Genomic DNA, 18820 nt, shown 5'->3' on the forward strand with positions numbered 1-18820 from the left:
AATATTTTTAAAGTGAACCATTTTGATCGATATTCATTATTATGAATAAATTTGTTAACAAACTGCTGAAATTACATAAAATATATTTACAATAAATGAGTATTGTCATCATGATGAGCTACATATTTACAACATCATGCAAATTGCTTAGGAACATTATTGCAAAAGATTATTTATAATTATTACTAAATTTTTCTTTCCTTTTAAATTAAAAACGTTGGAATGGAAAATTAATGAGTAAATTTCTTGGATAATATCATGATTGATTTTTTACATTAGATTCATGTCTTTTTAAAATTAAATGGTATTATTATAGAATTACACCATTTACATGTGGTATGTTAAGAATAAGATATCCATTTTTTGTTCATGGCACATATAAGACTCACTCACTCTTAATTTGCTATAAATAGAAAACATTTTAAAATTAATCACAGTGTGTAAGAATTTTTAATTGCTCTTACAAGAAAAATATGACAAAACTATAGTTTTCAAATATTACTGCATTCACACTTTAACACTCACTTTTTCCTTGATTAAAAACGACAATGGATCGATGTACTTTGTAGAATTTTCCAGGTGAGCATCAATTCTCTAATCCCATTGATGCACCGATAAAAGCACCATGCAGACACCAAAAACGATCACAGACCTTTCACTCACGTCGGCAGAGGACTTTCTATGCGATCTGTAACATCACTGTTATTATCAGATTCTGCCGAGCCTTGAGCTTCATCTTCACTCCTGCTCTCCTCTTTTCTTTGCATTGAAATCACACTATGAGCAGCTAACCAAGCTGAGAATAGGATTAATGTTAATCCTTGAAGACCAGCCAAAAGGAAGAAGTAGTAGTCAAGATGTCCAGTGAAGTGCGTTGCATCATCATGGATCCAAACAGGAGCAAGACCAGAGACTAGGGCAGTTCCCAAGAAAGAGCCCACACCCTCCATTGCTGAAAACAAACCCATGACCACTCCCTGCAGAGACCGTGGTGCTGCTGAATATGAAAACTCCAATCCTGATCAAGAATAGAAGAGAGGAGAAATACTTTTACATTTTCTAAGAAATAAGAGAGACACTTCATAGAAATTAACTGGAAATACAATCCAATAATAATTATACAAAAAATAACAAACATAATCGGGATTTAACATCAAGGTTTTTACAGTCTAGCAATTCTTAATATTTATAAAACATTTTTAACAGAAGCACAGAGGGATTAACAATTAATCATAGATTTAAGTGATGCTTCTAGCCTCATGAGATGAGTTTGAAAAAAGAAATTACAATACATTTATGAAGCTAATTTTTGAGAATCTACATTAAGATGAGGACAAGTGGATGTAGGTGATACTGAGTGGTAATGAGATGCTGAAGACATTATGGCTGTGGAAGTGTGGTAGAGGAAGAAAAAGAATAGTCAATTTGGAATGGAGTTATGGGAGGTATAAAGAATGAGTTATTGTGATATGCAGTATAGGGTATTTTGTAGCATATTATTTAGAATTTGGTAAGACAGAAGTGTGTAGTCCCGGGATCCATCAAAAACCTACCCTAAGCCAGTAGTCTATTATTAATGTAATAATAACACCACATTCAAATGATCTCATGACTGACAAGCAATTCATAAGAACACACAGTACTACCCCTGGAATGGGAATCTACAGAATATAAATAGCTATCACTGTTATTTCTCTTCAGTAGATGGTTATGGCCAGACTTGATCTTGAATAAAGATCAGATGGATTTATATAATAAACTTTTTTTGGATATGAAGATTCATAAAAGCTCTTATAAACGCAAACAATTATTACCTGTATTACTGAAAAACTTACCAGCAACACCAGCAAAGACCTCAGCTGTTCCAACAAGACAATACTGAGGGATTTGCCATAGGAGAGAAATATCACTGGCATTGTAAGTGGAATTGCCAATGGATTGGACAACATGATATCCATCTTCCCACCGTTTAAGGGACATGTACTCCAGAATACCAGCACTTGAGCCAGCTGCTACACTGAAGCCCATGCCAATTGCTGTAGGAGAGATAGCATTATTAGCTTTTGGAATAACATTAACATTGGGTATGTTGATAGATACCTTTATATATTGATAGATACTTTATATATTATTGTTAATAAGATATTAACTGACATAATTAAAGGTTCAATTCAAATAACTCCAATAGCTCACTTAGTTTCTTGTATCAGATAAAATTACAAGGCAAGGGAGTGGAGAGATCCTTCAGCAGTGTCAATTAATGTACCAAAACAAATTAAGGGCTTAGAAGTTGGAACCTATCTCAATAAAAAAATTAAATTTAGCATAAACTTACACAGTTTATGACATATAATACTGGCACCAGTGATTCGATGCGATTTACACTGCGATAAACACTGCAAATTTTCCAAATTGTCAAAATTATATGGATCAATCAATGTTCGCTAATAAAAATATATTGCGTACTTCATTGTTGAATATTGCCCTTGGCTTATATCCATTGATAATAAACAAGTGAAAGCAAATATCTTATTTATTTATTTTATTTATTTATTTATTCAGTATTAGTTCGAAAACAGCACATTTTGGCCTTTACATCGAACTATTAACAACGATAACAATGGACACATTTACAAACACCCAAGCCCTAGGTGGAGGAAAACTCACCCAGGTGGGAATCGAACCCGCGACCCTTGGAATGGCAGACGAGGACGTTACCCCGCCGCCACCGGGATCGGCAATCAATATCAACTCCCAATTACATTTTTGTACGTTGGATATCCAGGTACCCTGCATATGGCTGGGAATTGTAAACTTTAAACTTGTCATTTTGAGAAAAAAATAGTAAAAATTTGTTCCAAGTGTTTTCTCCTTCAAAAAGACTTCAATAAAAAAGATTCAGAGGTTAGAGGTGGAATTTAATTTTTGCATCAATTTCATGCTCAAATGTTACTATTGTGAGCACCTGGTTATGAACACAGGTGCTTGCAATATTTTATAAACTTCAGAAGTTCAAGACCAACTGAAATTAAAGTTAAATAAAGCCTACAAAATGTCGGGCTATATTGAATTAGGTCAGATCCCTAACAAATATGTTTCAGGGGTTTTTGAAAAAATAATAATTTTATCAGCTAAGGCCAAGATAAAGGAATGCGCAAACAAGGAGCAGTTCATGGGAGACTATGTTTGAGCAAAAATGAAATCTTTTGGTTACTAAAGTACAACACACAAAATTTCTTCACAAGAGAGCATACTGGGGAATGATTATTTCAGACCATGTTAGTGAGTCATACAAAATAATTTTTGTTGCATGTATTCATATATATGCTATCAACCAGTGTGCAACCAATCAATATTGAAAGAAGTTCATTCAACAGAAGTACCGCAGGTTATTTCATATAGCAGGGAGTTCATAGTTTTAAAACTCATGAGATTTTTTCAGTTTTAATTACTTTCTGAAGATGAATTCATTTTCAATTTTAAGCAATGAATTCATAAAGCCAACTTATATAAAAGGGTTAACTATTCATAATCCATATTTGTTTCACATCAATCACGCAAACTTAGGATTTCAATTCTTGTCCGAATGATTTTAGTTATTGCTTCTTATTCTACCACGCTTTGTTTCTTGATAGGATAGTTCTTTTTTAAATTATTACATCCGAAAGAAATATTAACATAGCAAACAAATAGTCACTATGGCTTACCTATTCTTGTAAGCAGAGTAATCCTTATTCCATAGCCATCCAAAGTTGGGTAAACTACTGTATTCATAATGGGTATTAGTGCTAATATAAAGGCTTGATCAAATAGTGTGAGCCATGATGTTGGTATCTGAAATAATATACCATTGTTTAAACAATCTGGTCGAATAATCAACAAATCACATTTAACAGAAACATGAGTTTTTAATGATAGTTGCCATGACCCCAGGCATGAAGGGTGTTTTCCAGGGATTATAAAATATGGATGGAAAAATGAAACACACGAGGCTGGAATGGTTGAGAGAAAATGAGCATGCCGCAGAGTTAAAATTACTTGCAAGAAAATATTATGCAAAAATTAAGCTAATGTTCTAAATTCGCCTAAGTTAATGAATGTTACAAACTCCAATAAATCAGTTCCACCAGAATAAATTTATTGCTTTCCATTTTTAACTTAGCAATAAGCAACTTCCATTGTCAGGAGACAAAATAGCAGGAATGCACATCATAATGAAGATAGAATGAAAAAAAGATTTAGGATATAACAAGAAAAAGGCTTCGCTGTGGTGCTAAAGAGCAAATAAGTACACCTTTGAGAGGAATTCTAGTGGGAGCTGCGAAGAGAACAGGCGAGACAGACTTTTAGTAAGGCTCAGAACAAATGAGTTTAACAATGACATTAAAGGAACTATTATGGTCGCACACTATTTAGGTAGGTCAGACCACAATGATAAGATAAAGGAGATACTATTCAGGACCGATAGGTACAAATATTTGTTCTTTCCCCAGACAATCAGGAATCATAATAGTAAGAAATCAAAGTCATTATTTAAATAGTATAGACATTCGATAACACGTCAGGACAAGATTAAACGCTCCGTAGACATAAGGATTATTCATAGGTGCATGCTTATGTCAGTTCGTGGTTTACATAAGGTTTTATTCTCTTTAATGGGTGGCGACCTAACCACCTCCCTCCACCACCACCCTTACAGCGGCTTGCAGGGTGTCAAGTTGATGTATGAGGGTTCCTTTTTATATATTGAGCCTGACAACACTGTGCTTTAGGCACCATCAGAAAGTTTGACCCTTTTAATGCTAACTATCTTCAGAATATTTTGTTATTTGACCATTAATTGTGTTGTTCACAGCGACTCGAAAATTTTGTCTCAGCAAAAAAATGGAGTTAACTCGTGAACACGTCCATGCAATGATTTTTTAAGATTTTCAATGTGGATTATCAGGACAGCAACACATTGATCAACTTACTTCCACTTTTGGAGATGAAGCCCCATCCTTTGCCACTGTGAAACGCTGGTATAACGAATTCTATCATGGCTGCCGTTTGCTCAGTGACGAAAGTCGCAAAGGTCGTCCAAAATCAGTTGTTGTGCCAGAAAATATTGATGCTGTGCAAGAACTAGTAAAGGAAAATAGTCATGTGGCTTATTGTGAGATTGAGGCATCCTTGAGGATAAGTATGACGAGCATCAAGAAGATATTGCATGAACATTTAGCCGTGAAAAAAATTTGATCGCGTTGGATGCCGCATTATTCGACAAAAGCTCAAAATGATGCTCGTGTCAATTGGTGCAAAGAAATTCTCAAGAAATACAATCGTGGTGGATCAAAAGCTGTGTATAACATCCACACAGGTGAAAAATCTTGGATCTATGCATATGAGCCCGAAACAAAATAGCAGTTCGCTGTATGGGTCTTCCAAGACGAGCCAAATCCGACAAAAGTGATTCATACGAAAAGCACATCGAAGCCAATGATTACCTGTTTCTTTGGAATGACTGGACATGTGGCAACCGTACCATTAGAGCAACGTAGCACTGTAAATTCTGAATGGTACATGAGCATTTGTTTGCCAAAAGTGCTTGGTGAAAAATGGAAAAAGAAGGAGCAACGAAGAATCATTCTTCATCATGACAATGCAAGCTCTCGCAGATCAGCTGAAACAACTATCTATTTGACTGGCCAAAACATCGAATTGATGGGTCATCCTCCATACAGCCTTTAGCACCAATGATTTAGCACCAAATAACTTCTTTTTATTCCCGTTTATTGGGAACAAATTCCTTGGCCAACTTTTTTCGGCACCCGAAGATGGCGTTGATGCATCCAAAAACCATGTTTTGGAGGTGCCGCAATTACAGAGGAAGAAGTGTTACGAAAAATTGGTTTGAGCGCATACAAAAGTGTGTAGATTATCATGGGGAATAGTTCGAAAAACAATAAAGCCATTATCAACAATAAATTACTGTCTTTTCATTATCAGGCTGGAAATATAAACAGCAACCCTTGTAAAAGCAAAGTAACAGAGGAACCACCAGAGAAGATGAAAAGGTAAAATGGCACACTATTTGGAATTAGAAGAACCAGATGGGTAGGGCACATCTTGAGACATAATGAATTTGCTTACATCATTATAGAAGTGAACATTCTACGAGGAAGAATTACTGTTAAACATGTTAGTCATGTGAGAAGTGACGTTGGACGAAAGTTGTATGCCATCAGGGAGTAAAGGAGTTGGCACAAAGAGCAGAATGGAGGAATATCTATGACCATATAAAAAATATCAAACAAGGTAATAATGCACTTTATTTTAAGATTACAATTATTAATAAAAGTGTACTATTTATAGGACAATAGACCTTCAACAAATATATTCAGGGAATATGAAGAACCTAAAGTTATGCGAATTATTTCTAAAACTCTTTCACATCCTGATAAATATAAAATACACTCCTTCCTACAATAACACACATTCTGCATGCTCCCCAAAACCCATCATCAAAGTCCAAGGTAAGAGACCATGACTTAATGTATCACACCTGACTAAATGGAAATTCATCTTGAGGATGAAGAATATGAAGCATTTTCCACACACTTTTATTTATGGCACAACTAGTTTTTATTTACAAAAAGTGCCTAAATATGATCCCGATGTGATGAAACGAGTTGTAGCTTATATAAAAGTGCTTGGAAAATACCTTATATTCTTCATTCCTCAAAAGCCCATTTCATTGTGTTAGGCTTACAGGCCATGACACCGTTGAGGCTAAATATGCCAGTTAACATGAATGAGAATAAATTTAAATGCAAGCATGGTTAAACGAACAGATTTAACTGGATAGTTTCATTTAGAAGCCACAGACTCACCCTGAAGGTATCTTTGTTTTTCAGAAGGCCAACATCTAAATGAACTCCTTGAGCTTGAAAGCCAGTTTCAATCTGCAATTAAAAAAAATACCATAAGGATATAGCAATAACGCATTATGCATACATTAAAATTTCTGTACATTCAACATTTCAAAGAGACAATTGAAATGCCACAACATAATCTTAAATTTCAATCATATTCAATAATAGATTAGGGTTTAAGGAGATCCAACAGTTTACATTATTTAAAATGTATGCATTTTCTAAGTAGCTAATCCTACAAGAAACTATCCGTACGTAATTAAATGCAAAAAGTAGTTCAAGGTATTTTTGCTAAACTAAGTATATTACAGCTCTATACCAACCTTTCTTCTGTGCTTTACTTATAACAAACCTATTTGGGCTGTATTTATTTATACAGCAATGTCTATTCTATTCATATCTATTTTTTTTGTTTTAATGTGCAAATTTCTGGATGCCTTCTTTGACAATTGCAACTCTGAAAGACCTACTGAGTGAAACAAAACTATTATTATTTGGTCTTATGAGCCTCATTACTGACTTCAACAACATATTCTTCTCTAGACGTGGAATCATAGATTGACAATCAGATATAGCTCACCAATCACTGTCTTTAGGCTTGAAAAAGTATCATTATATGACCCAGCAATTATAAGAGAGCAGTGCAGATAGTGGATAATATACATGTCCAAGGAAAAATTTTAGCAGAGGCAAAAATAACCGGAAGCTGCAAAGCTTGCATTAATCAAGAGATAGCTGAAGAAAATATGACTATCAACTTAAGAAATATTTATCGCATAAAAAGGGCAAAAATTAAGATTCTAGACTAACAAACATACTAGTCTCCTTTAGATCCATTAATCTATTAACAGTTTTTAAACCTATTGGTATATTTCCTGGGGAATTTTGCTTAGGATTTTATTAAATTGTTCCCAAACGATTAAATTCACAATACCTTCTTAGTATAATTAATGTTTCTAATTCTGCTTTGAACAATGTAAATCATCAATATTATGAAATGGATTACTGCAATACCTAATTGAAGTGTATGAAAACACCTTGATTTTTAAAGAAAAATAACTATATTCCACTGTAAGGAGAGCAAACATTCTGTTTATTTACCTTACATATACATCTGACATTAATATTCACTAGACGTAACATTTAGATAATATTAATATTAAATTAATGAGGAAAACATTTCAAATGGCATTATTTAGAAAAGTTTGCTTGAACTGTTTATCTATTTATATCTGACAGCAAAGTCATGGTGCAAGGTATAGGCATTCCAGATTAATATATACATATATTTTCACCATACATGAATATTTATAACTAACTCAGATGGAATATAGATTCTTACTTGGAAAAAAACCAGCCAATATGGAAGTAGGCAGACAAAGAGGATAAAAATTGCTGTTAATCTCTTAACATCCTCAACTGCAGAGTCATGATGACTACCACCATATCGAATTTTAGCATAATCCAGCCAAGCAGGTGAAGTTCTAGGTTGGACAGGAGATCTCCTCTTATGAGCAAAGGCAAATATGGGAGAGCTGAAGGGATAACAGAAATGAGAGAAAGATCAGAAACTGTAAGTAAATCCAATGCTCCATCTCATTAATAATAATGATTACAATATTGACTTCAACATATTTGGCATTTTTGTATACTGAAAATATGATATTATTTCCCTAAAGGATTTATTTCCTCCCTCTTCAACCCCTTTCACATCCACTATCTCCAACTCACCTTCTTAAACATCATCATCACCCTTTCTGAACGCAAATGCTATACCTCCGTTCAAGTTAAACTTACCAACACACAAAAACACTGACATTTAAAAATGTTTCCACCCATATGCTAAATAAACTCCCCCCATCCCCTTTGCATCCAAGATCATCCACTACATTTGCAACAACTTTAATTCCTTCCAACACATTTTTCTGATCTCTGTACCCCTCTGCTCTGCCATGATTACCCAGAATGCATTTAAAAATCGTAAACACTCATACATCACCAATTCTCCATCTGAACCATTTACTTCTAAGGAATTCAATCCCTCTCATCTCTTATCGAAGATCTTTTTCCTAACCGAGCCAATAATAAAACCACCAAGAATCTACTCTCCAAATGTCCTTGGGTTACTGACAGACATCCTTAAAACTACCAGACCCCTCTAAGGAGCCCTCCTCCAAAGACATTTTTCACTGAGCGCAATCGCACAAGATACACTGCCTGACCCATCCTGATTAATCGCAGCACTAAAAATATCTTCTGAATGTTCTCCCATCCTTTCCTGCACCTCTATAAACATTGTGTACTTCCTATATTCACTGTCCTGCCTGTCATATTGGTCAGTGCATCTCTCCTATGAATATTTGCAGTAACGTTCACTGAGCCACATGAAATTCCTCCTCTCTCCTGGTTTCAAGCATGCCTCCCTTTGCATTTTTATATTTTGATAATTGTAGCAATGCTTCCACCCAATCTTCTCTCCCCATTACAGCATGTGGACCCAAAACAGTAGAAAAAGCATTTGTCCCGGGCAACATGCTTTTCAAGCATGTTACCCAGGACTAAATAGATCGCATTTAAACATTCCCCTTTCACTCATCCAAAACTCTTTTACTCCTCCTTTCGCTCCCAACCAACACTGGGACTTCTTTAGTTTCTTGTATAATTCCTTATAATTTAGGGTAACATTTTCTGACCATCTTAAACAAAACTCTACATGTGAGTACTTGAATAAAATAGCTCATTATTCACTTATGAGCTTTCTTCTTTAAAATTATTTCCAGCAAAATAAACGGGGCTCTTTGAGTCCGTTTAGCAATAAATTATAAAAATACTAGGATGAAAAGATTGTAACCTTACCTCTGAATTGAGCGCCCCTGACGAAACCGACCAGAAATGCCCTCAAAAGTAATTTTGATGATATTTGTGAGCAGAGACCCAGTGGGACGATGGACGATAAAATATGGACGAGTAAAACAAAATATTAAGAGGGCTAGTGACAAACAAACGGTTGCACTTAAAAACGCCCAAAAGAAACCGTTTGGTAGTTCTTGCTCGACGAAGGAGAGAGCACCAACGCCAACGATGCTGCCAACATTTATGCACCAATAGTACCAATTAAAAAACTTTCGCATTGATTCTGGACCTCCATGCCTAACCTAAATGAAGAAAATAGAATAAATACTGCTGTAACATTCATGTAACCCATTAGACAATCATTTACAAACTTTGGAGTACCTGCTCTGCTCCAAACGGAGGGATATTAGCTTTCACAATTCCAACTCCAAGTCCTACTAAAAACAAAATAACATAAACGTGCACGATGCAAGGTGTCGTTTCAGAAACTTGTGACATATCACAACCCAAAAAAGAGAGCGAATGCTTGGAAAGTGCTGTTAACAACGAATAACCAAATATGTAGCATACAAATCCTACAAAAATCGCCCAAAACCTTCCGAGGAGTGCGTCGGAGAGCCAACCACCAATTAATGCAGAAAAGTAAGACCAACCAACAAAAGCTAGCACCGCTGTCATAGCTTCATCAGCGCCCCATGAACTATAGTGTGGTCTCCCTTTGATGAGAAATACGAATAAATTTGTAACTAGGGCATAAAAAGCTAATCTCTCTAAAGTAAGAGTTAAGAGTATGACACTTCCGGCGATACGACTTCGTTTCGGGTCCCATGGTAATGGTCCCGACTGATGAGGAGTCAATAGGAGAGGAGTTGATTCGGATTCCATTTCGAATGCTTCCCTATGAGATCATAATGAGTGAGTTTGAAGCTTGAGGATCGGTTAACCTACCTCAGTCCAAAGCACGAATATTTTTAAACGCAATTTTTAATTTGACACTTTCTGTGGAAATGTCAAAACACTCCTCCAAGGTCTAAAACAATATGACAACATGAGTATGACAAGGGTTTGACTGTATGTATCGCGTAATACGTTATCTTTCTTAATCATCCACCTGCAGACATTCTGGTACTACGAGAACAACTCAACTGCGGAATACGGACTAACTAACCTCATTTGTTATATATCAAGTGGGCATGTGAAGTTCAAGGTCGTTGGAACGATGCCCAGAAAAATATTCATGATATTCCCGGTTTAAATTGGGAGAGCGGGCTTGTAAATATTGAAATATAATGCGTTAGTGTTTACAAATGGTACTTGAATAAGGCAGTGTTCAAAGACCTTGGTGCGTTGAATCATTATCACAGAGATTGCGTTAGTTGTATTTCATTGGTTATTCTGATTTGACGTATAGCTTGAAATGTGTATTTTATTTATTCATTCAGAAAATTCACCGCCTCCAGGTAAATATAAATTAGTGCTTGCATCCAATAGAGATGAGTCCTACAGGCGTCCTGCGAAATACGCCCATTATTGGGATGAAGATAGTAGCGTTTTTGGGGGTAAATGTGTATTTTTGGTAATCTCTTTGGTGATTTAAAAAAAACCCCGTACCCATTCAACTGGCAAATAATTTAATTGTTATATGTTACAGGAAGAGATATGGAACCTGGACGTGAGGGAGGAACCTGGCTAGGAATGTCCAAGTGTGGAAAAATAGGAGTTCTATTAAATGTGTTAATGCCCACAGTTTACCCTAACCCCTCTAGTAGGGGGTTTCTTGTGGCTAATTTTTTAAAGATGCCTATTTCTGGTGGCTTTGAATATCTAACCAATCTAATGAATGAAGGGAAGCAATATACCCACTTCAACATGATTGCAATTGATGTAAGGTAAGGTCAACCAATTGTTTTGCTTCCATTGTAAGCGAATGGTGTAGCCCTCCTACTAATTCAGGATAAACGAACCTGAAATAATGCTCAAAATGTGCTTAGTAAAATCCATCTGTCAAAACCTTATTACTGTGTATGTAGTATTTTTAAGACGGCCATTAAAATGTTGCATTGTTAAAATAGCAAACTCGTCGAAAGATAAGATTTGTCAGCGCTAACGCAATTTCAAGAATTAAAAAGCAAACATTTGAATTTGGTTATTGCTAGCTATTGGTTGAGTGCAAGCATTTCTTGAACAAAATCTGGTGTCCTAACAATTTTAGTCAAGACACCAGTGGGTGCTTTCACATAAGTCATGTAAAACAAAATCCTAAATAGGAAACATTTTGTAAACAAGTTATGAATGCTTGACCGTTTGACATTGGCTAGATAAGAGTAAAGTTCAGGACGGAATAAATGAACACACCTCCTGTTTCAAGAATAATAACTCCAAACCTCTATTTGCAAGACGCCTCGTCATGAGAGTGACTACACTCCTGAATTTTTAAATTTCAAGAGAAAAATATCCCTGCTGAGTGCGTGGAGCATTTTAATATGGTGAATTCTAATTGTAAAATAGTTAATACCTATCTGAATTCCCACTACCTTTTATCCCAACCCAATGACCGCTTTACTCAATGGGGTCCCCTCTTTCGTGCCTCAAACTAGTTTATCCCTGCCATCACCCTTCGACCCCCTCCCATGAGATTAGTATAAAGACCCCTTAACTTCTTATGCCTCTAATCACAGGGCCAATAACCTCTCTCCAAACACAAAAAGTATGTAAGGAATTAAACATTTACGATGCAACTCACCTGAGAGTTACCTGATGATGGCACCTGGCATTGAAACCAAGGCTAAACATATTAGTACTTTTATACTATGCCCTGGAAGAGTGTAATGGTTTTTTCTATGGTAATTTTGAAGAAGTTGAATAAGGACTCTTAGACTGATTTTATTCCAATATAGGTCGCTGTCTGATTACCTTTTGAAGGGAATGAGGTTTTGAGGATAGAATAGATTGAAACCTTTAAGGTTTCATTTATGTAATAAATGAAACCTTTATCTTGGAGAATGGAAGTGTACTGGTGGTTGACCTATATTGTGGCAATTACATATTCTTGCACATTTGTGTTGTGGCAGTTGGAGAGAAGGCGCCAAAGACTAAGTTGTGTAAGACTTCATGCTAAATGTTTTTTCTTAAATAAAGCTGCTCCTCCACCTCTCCTGTATATCCCTGAGAAATATCTTTACACGCATAGGATTGGGAGGTCAGCTTCTTCCCCTGTTGCTGTCTAGTTTCCCCAAAACCGAGGTGAGTACCAATACATCTAGTTATTGGTGCCAAGAAAATCACACAGATTTGGTTTAATTGGGGTTTTCCCAGGGCATCGTTCAGATTTGAACATAGGATCACATAGTCAGCATGCATTTGACCCATTTGGCTAACATGCTACTCTGTTAAAAAAAACAATTCAAGGTGGAATGTCATTCATAGCCTTTCAAAGAAAGAGGTGCATATTTAGTATATATTGCCCTGAAAATGAGCAGATTTTACTGGCATTTTTCCAATTCAGCGATTTTATAAGAATTCCCCTTTAAAACTAATGTGTACCCATTCTTCCATTTCTAATTAACCAATAGGGTATAATTAAGAGTTATCATTTCAAAAATTGTTAGCAAAGAGGAAGACTAAATTAAATTGATAGCAGAGCTAATGTTGTTGTTCAATATTTTATCAAGTGGAGTGAATCCTTCATAGATGTTTAATGGAAATATATAATTTAAATATTTCCTAATTTATTTTTGGTAAATCAAACAAACATTTTATGCCTGAAACTTAGTCTTTACTGAAGAGTTGGAAGTGTATTATGGGGTTACATATTTATTTTGTTCAATTTGCGTATTTTATTACAGGCAAACTGAAATTAAAGTGAATCATTACTCCAATGCTGGTAATCAGAAGCCAGAAACATTACCAAATGGATTATTAGGTTTTGGAAACAGTTCCTTGGAAAAACCATTCCAAAAAGTTACTGAGGGAAAGAAAATGTTTAGTAAAATAATCAGTAATTATGGAACTAAAGAATATAAGGATGTACTTGTTGATGAATTGATGGCCTTCTTAAAATGTAAAACAAGTTATTATCCTGACCACAACATTTTGGAGCAAGTTCCAAATATATCTGATGAAAAGCATAAAATGCACAGCTCCCTGTACGCTGAATCTCTTGGTTTAAATTATGGAACTAGGTATGTATGATGATTACATTTCATTCAAATGTTCCAGTCAACCGTATTGGTAATGCATATATGTAATATACCTCACAGTCAGGTAAGGTCTCATAAAGATCTTCACCATTACACACTTAAGATTTTAATAGTACCTACATACATATTTGTCAATGTAATTTAATATGCTATTTATTAGGTATATTGCTGTCATTCAACTTTGGAATCAGCTTATTCTATATTATTGTGTGACTGTACTGCAAATCAGTGGCACAGGGACCAGAGGAAGTTGCCCTCTAGCCCTCAAAGTTCAACCCCCTGTATATTTCTGAGACTCTGAACTTCAACTGTGATTTGTGGAAGGCTAGATGTCTTGTCTTCCAAGTCAGTAACAAGGATGGCTAGTGTCTTCAACCTTGCTGTTTTTCTCTGAACTCATAGATATGTAAGACAATTTAGTAATCAAAATCCACCAGGTTAGAATTAGTATTTGATGGAGGTTGCGATTGCACACTACTGTAATCCTAAGCTATAACTAATATGATACAAAATATCCATAGACTTCCTACATTCCTTGATTATCCCAAATGCCTATTCTGGCACTCCGACTACCTGAACTTCCTTACAGTGTCCCCTCTGTTATCATCTAGAGCATCCCATTGCCTCTTGGTATCTCCAGCATCCACTTGCCTTGCATTCTTTGAACTTCTCCCAACAACCTTCTCTCTTCCCCTACCATGCCTAGAAGTTTGTCATTGGTTTTCCTTTCCCACCTTCTCCACGCCAATGTCTCAAAGGCCTCCAATCTGCACTTATCCTCCTGCCCCAATCACCAAATTTACCAAAAAAAGGTGATGCTCTAAAATCTCCCAAAAAAAGGTGATAGTCTTAAGTGTTTTGGGATCAGAACGGTGTTCTACTGATGGATTATATGGCAAGAGGTATGACCATCAATGCAGGAGGCTACTGAGATGCTTTGCTCCATTGTGCTCATAAAAACAGTATAACCACAGTCCACCCACGTCATGATTCTTCACGATCGCACACATCTGCACTTCATCTCATTGGTGCAAGACTTGCTTAAGCAGTTTAATTTAGAGATTTTTGAGCATACAACATACAGTCCAGACTTGGCACCAGGATACCACCTTTTTCCAAAATATTGATATGATTTGTGGTGTTTAAAGTCAGCATGCTCTTAAATCCATATGATAATTTTCAGTGATTCACCTAATTCCCTTGAATACCCTGTTCAAGAAGTGCAACATTATGGAATCCATCACTTAGCATGTCTCTATTTCAAGAATGAACTCTCTTCCTTTCCCCTGGAAAATATCAAACCAGGAGAGTTTAATGCATTTGATGTGATGGCAGCAATGAAAGTCCATGTGGAAAATGTTAACAAATTTTCTTTATTTAGTATATAAAATCTCTTTTACAAGCTATCTATGTATTTTTCAGGACTCATACAGTAATTCTGGTTGATCATGAAAATCAAGTCGACTTTGTGGAGTGGACCATGGAAGAACCAATAAATCCTGAAAACCCCACATGGATGAAACATCAAACAAGTTTTAAGCTGAACTTCTGACCATTATAGCTGGTTAGGTTAACTATGCCATGTTTATTACGACTGGCTCTAGGTGTTTAAATTTGATGTATATGTACAATATATATTATATATATATATATTTTTTTTTTGTGTTGATCATTAAAGTTTTTTTCTCATGCAATTTTCACACAATCAAATTGATCAGTCTGTATCACTTGGTGGATCTGAATCATCATCGTCACTAGTCAGTTTTCTTTTTGATTTTAGTTTTTTTGAGGAATGAACCACAGCCTGATCAGAGTCATCTGATACTGGTTCATCACCTCTGGTATCTTCATCAGCATCCATCTGTTCTTCCTCATCAGACTCTTCATTTTCTCTCAGTGACGGAGATCTTGAAATAGCCTAGACAAAAGTAATGTATAAATTTAATTAGAGTTTGACATGAGACTTTGATGACTACATTGCGATTGATTTCTGTACTTAATTGGATTCATATATGAAAAAATCATTCATGGACATTAAAAGCATGTGAAATGCTCCCTAAGATTTTCTGGCTGTGAGACATTTATACAGGTATTATGTGCTTATTAAAATTAATTCATATGCAAGGTTGCTCTCTCAAATATAAAACTTCAACCTAGTACATAAATTTGGTATATGAATGTTAAGCATTTCTCAAAACCATTAACTAATGATTATTCTGAAAAGTTGTTCATCCTCTTGGGGATGACTATTTTGTCAGTAGAGATATGGTCAACTACCTTAATGAAGGTGAATGGTTGCATAACTAAACCAATTAATAAAGATGAATACATCATTAGCCGATATGGGCTGAGCTTTGATGGAAAGCGACTTCTAATTAAGAAATAACTATTCAGCTTCCAGACATTCCTTTGTAATTATAGGCTCTGGCACTTGCAAAAAAGAGTTTCAGCTTCAAATATGTGTTCGCTTCATGATTCAGCACGCAAAAACCTTAATTCAGTTCAGTATTAACTATCAATTTTATTATATTGTGCAAATAGGGGTAAATTTTAGTCAATGCAACTGCACTTTCAAATATAATGATTAGAAATGTGAAAAAGAGAGACCATCTGAAGTGATTTATCAATATAGGAATGAATATTTATTCATTAGCAATACAAATTAACACTAATGAGAGATAGAAATGTTAACTCAACCTTTTTAAGTGAAAAATTATTCAAAGGTCAGTAACAGACAGACTGATACACTGATAAAATATAAACTACTTCATAGTTGGAGAGAAAAAATAATAATAACATGTTATATAGATCACAGCATGATGGCAAAAGATAGCCGACAGAAAGTTCATGACTGTGACACCTTGAAAGCAATATATGTGGAACAATGGGTCAAAAATAGATTTGATATGTCACAGAATACACTCGATTTTTGTGATTGTAATACATTAATGGAAGGTGAAAGAAAATAGGCAACATCTGTTGGACAATAATAAGCGTGGGAAATTGAAGATTCGCAAGTCCTATGATTTAGGACAACATCAAAGCATTAGTCTCCCTCTTTCAGTAAGAGGGCTAAATGTTTCATCGTAGTTAACTAGGACATTAGTTAGTCATAAAAAATTCCTGCTGAATCTGAGAATATCAGACAAAATGTTGAATCACATTAATAGAAATGGCCATCAAGTATAGGAAATGCAAAAAATCTTGTTTGACAGTGCAGGTGAAAAGAAGGTTTGGATTATTCCTTCATTAAACATAGCCAGGAAAAACTGTTTTCCAATCTGCAGTCAGAATCACAATTTGAGAGTGGTAAACCAATTTGTATCATTCCTTCATTGAAAAACTCATCATTAAAACAAGGTGTACATAAAAATACACAATTTAAGGTACGTGAAGGCACATTATGTTGTTATCTGCAATAATAAATGCTTCATGAACAAAAATATACGTATGAATATGGTCTGATTAAAAGTGAAGACATTTATTTTACTAGAAAAAAAGTCTTTTAAAGATAATTTCAAAAGGCTATTCATTGTAGGTTGAGCATGCAGGAGATACAATGGTTAATGAGTAGCAATTTTGGCTAAAGATTGGTAAGAGAATAATTCCCTATTAATTTGGGCACAACTGGCCTAATAACCCTCGAGTTTAATAATTATAGTCTTACACCAGTCATTACAAAAACTACTTTGATGAATGATGAAACAACTTGTTTTTGCAGTGCACATGGTTTCAATAATATAATTCATAAATGAAAATACTTCAATAAATACACAATTGTCAAAATGCACACCATTTTTCATTTTCCCAAATAATGACAATTTTATCCAGTCCTTTATAAACTATGCAAATGGCAGTTTTCTCACCATAAATTCACAGAAGTAATTTTTATCAGGGTAGCTTAGCTACTGATCTCCGTAAATCTTGGAACCTATTTATCCAAATGCATAAATAGTTCTTCTATTAGATTTAATTTGCGTAGAACCATTGAATGACATTTTATTTTCATTGACTTGACGACTGACTTTGAGGCCCGAGGATGCGTCTTCAGTCTTACCCAAGCTATGTGATTTTTGGGGTACCAGATCATTATGGGAAATCGCAGGTGGCCCAGAGATGGGAACTGACCCCCCTACTCTGATGGGTGAATTTCATGGGCTGTTGGGCTTAGTATAGGTGAACTCCACCCTTGTCTATCAAACTAACCTCTGGGTTGATTACTGTTTTGCACATCTGTTCCTATATAAAGTATGAAAAACAGCTACATCATTATTATAAGGCGAAGGGACAGATTTATTGCTGTTAGTTCTAAGATGTGAGTAGCGGAATATGTGAATTCATTATTAAAAAAGAGTTTTAAACAACTTTAAATAATTTCTGAGATCCTGCTGTGACCTCTATCGTAACATATATTTTATGGATGATTTTAGGGGGCATCTAGGTAAGCATAAGAATAAAAATCAAGAGGCATATTATTAGAAAATCAACATTTTCAATGTGTATTAATGAACATTGTAAGTATCATTAATGTGTTCATACCTGTCAAAATATTGAATAAAAGTATTTTTCTGTAGCTGTTCTTGATTATTTAAAAATTGATCTGGGCTTAACAGATTCATTTATTGATGATATAAGGTTAATGCAAACCCTAAATTTTGAACCTTTCATTCTCCTCACTTATCATTGGCTTTATATGCACAGTCTACGCCTAGGTGTTTGTTTTCCGCATGCACATTCACCGTCTTTTACATTAGAACTTTGCTCTAATGAGTGAAATTTGGGCCTGTCCTATCAAATGCTTCCATCCGTCAGAGAGAGCTACACACAGTATGAGTGACATGTAATCCATTTTTC

At 35.2% G+C, this 18820-nt stretch overlaps 3 protein-coding genes across 6 annotated transcripts in view; 1 reads left to right on the forward strand and 2 right to left on the reverse strand.

Annotated features, from left to right (window-relative positions):
* Positions 1-75: 75 nt before the first annotated feature.
* Positions 76-10898, reverse strand: LOC139693593 (solute carrier family 15 member 4-like). Its single transcript, XM_071591813.1, has 7 exons — positions 10149-10898; positions 9771-10069; positions 8257-8449; positions 6873-6944; positions 3708-3834; positions 1836-2036; positions 76-1018 (listed from the first exon to the last, which is right to left on the reverse strand). The coding sequence occupies exons 1-7, from the start codon at positions 10650-10652 to the stop codon at positions 660-662; spliced, it is 1755 nt and encodes a 584-aa protein (XP_071447914.1). The 5' UTR covers positions 10653-10898; the 3' UTR covers positions 76-659.
* A 77-nt stretch (positions 10899-10975) lies between these two features.
* Positions 10976-18539, forward strand: Tango2 (transport and golgi organization 2). Of its 4 annotated transcripts, none has more exons than XM_071591819.1 (5): positions 10976-11109; positions 11228-11326; positions 11419-11656; positions 13613-13948; positions 15389-18539. In XM_071591819.1, the coding sequence occupies exons 3-5, from the start codon at positions 11427-11429 to the stop codon at positions 15516-15518; spliced, it is 696 nt and encodes a 231-aa protein (XP_071447920.1). In that variant the 5' UTR covers positions 10976-11109; positions 11228-11326; positions 11419-11426; the 3' UTR covers positions 15519-18539. The 4 variants fall into 4 exon arrangements, with proteins under 4 accessions (XP_071447920.1, XP_071447919.1, XP_071447917.1 ...); XM_071591818.1 differs by having other exon boundaries at positions 10979-11109; positions 11210-11326; XM_071591816.1 differs by lacking the exon at positions 10976-11109 and having other exon boundaries at positions 11120-11326.
* Positions 15623-18820, reverse strand: part of Fancd2 — a 41546-nt gene continuing 38348 nt past the window's right edge. Inside the window, exon 26 of the mRNA XM_071591784.1 lies at positions 15623-15884. Coding sequence (XP_071447885.1) covers positions 15681-15884 — 204 coding nt within the window. The 3' untranslated portion in view covers positions 15623-15680. The remainder of the gene's footprint in view (positions 15885-18820) is intronic.

The sequence above is a fragment of the Hetaerina americana genome, unplaced genomic scaffold (genome assembly GCF_022747635.1).
Source record: "Hetaerina americana unplaced genomic scaffold, ioHetAmer1.1.p SCAF_5, whole genome shotgun sequence".
NCBI lineage: Eukaryota > Metazoa > Arthropoda > Insecta > Odonata > Calopterygidae > Hetaerina > Hetaerina americana.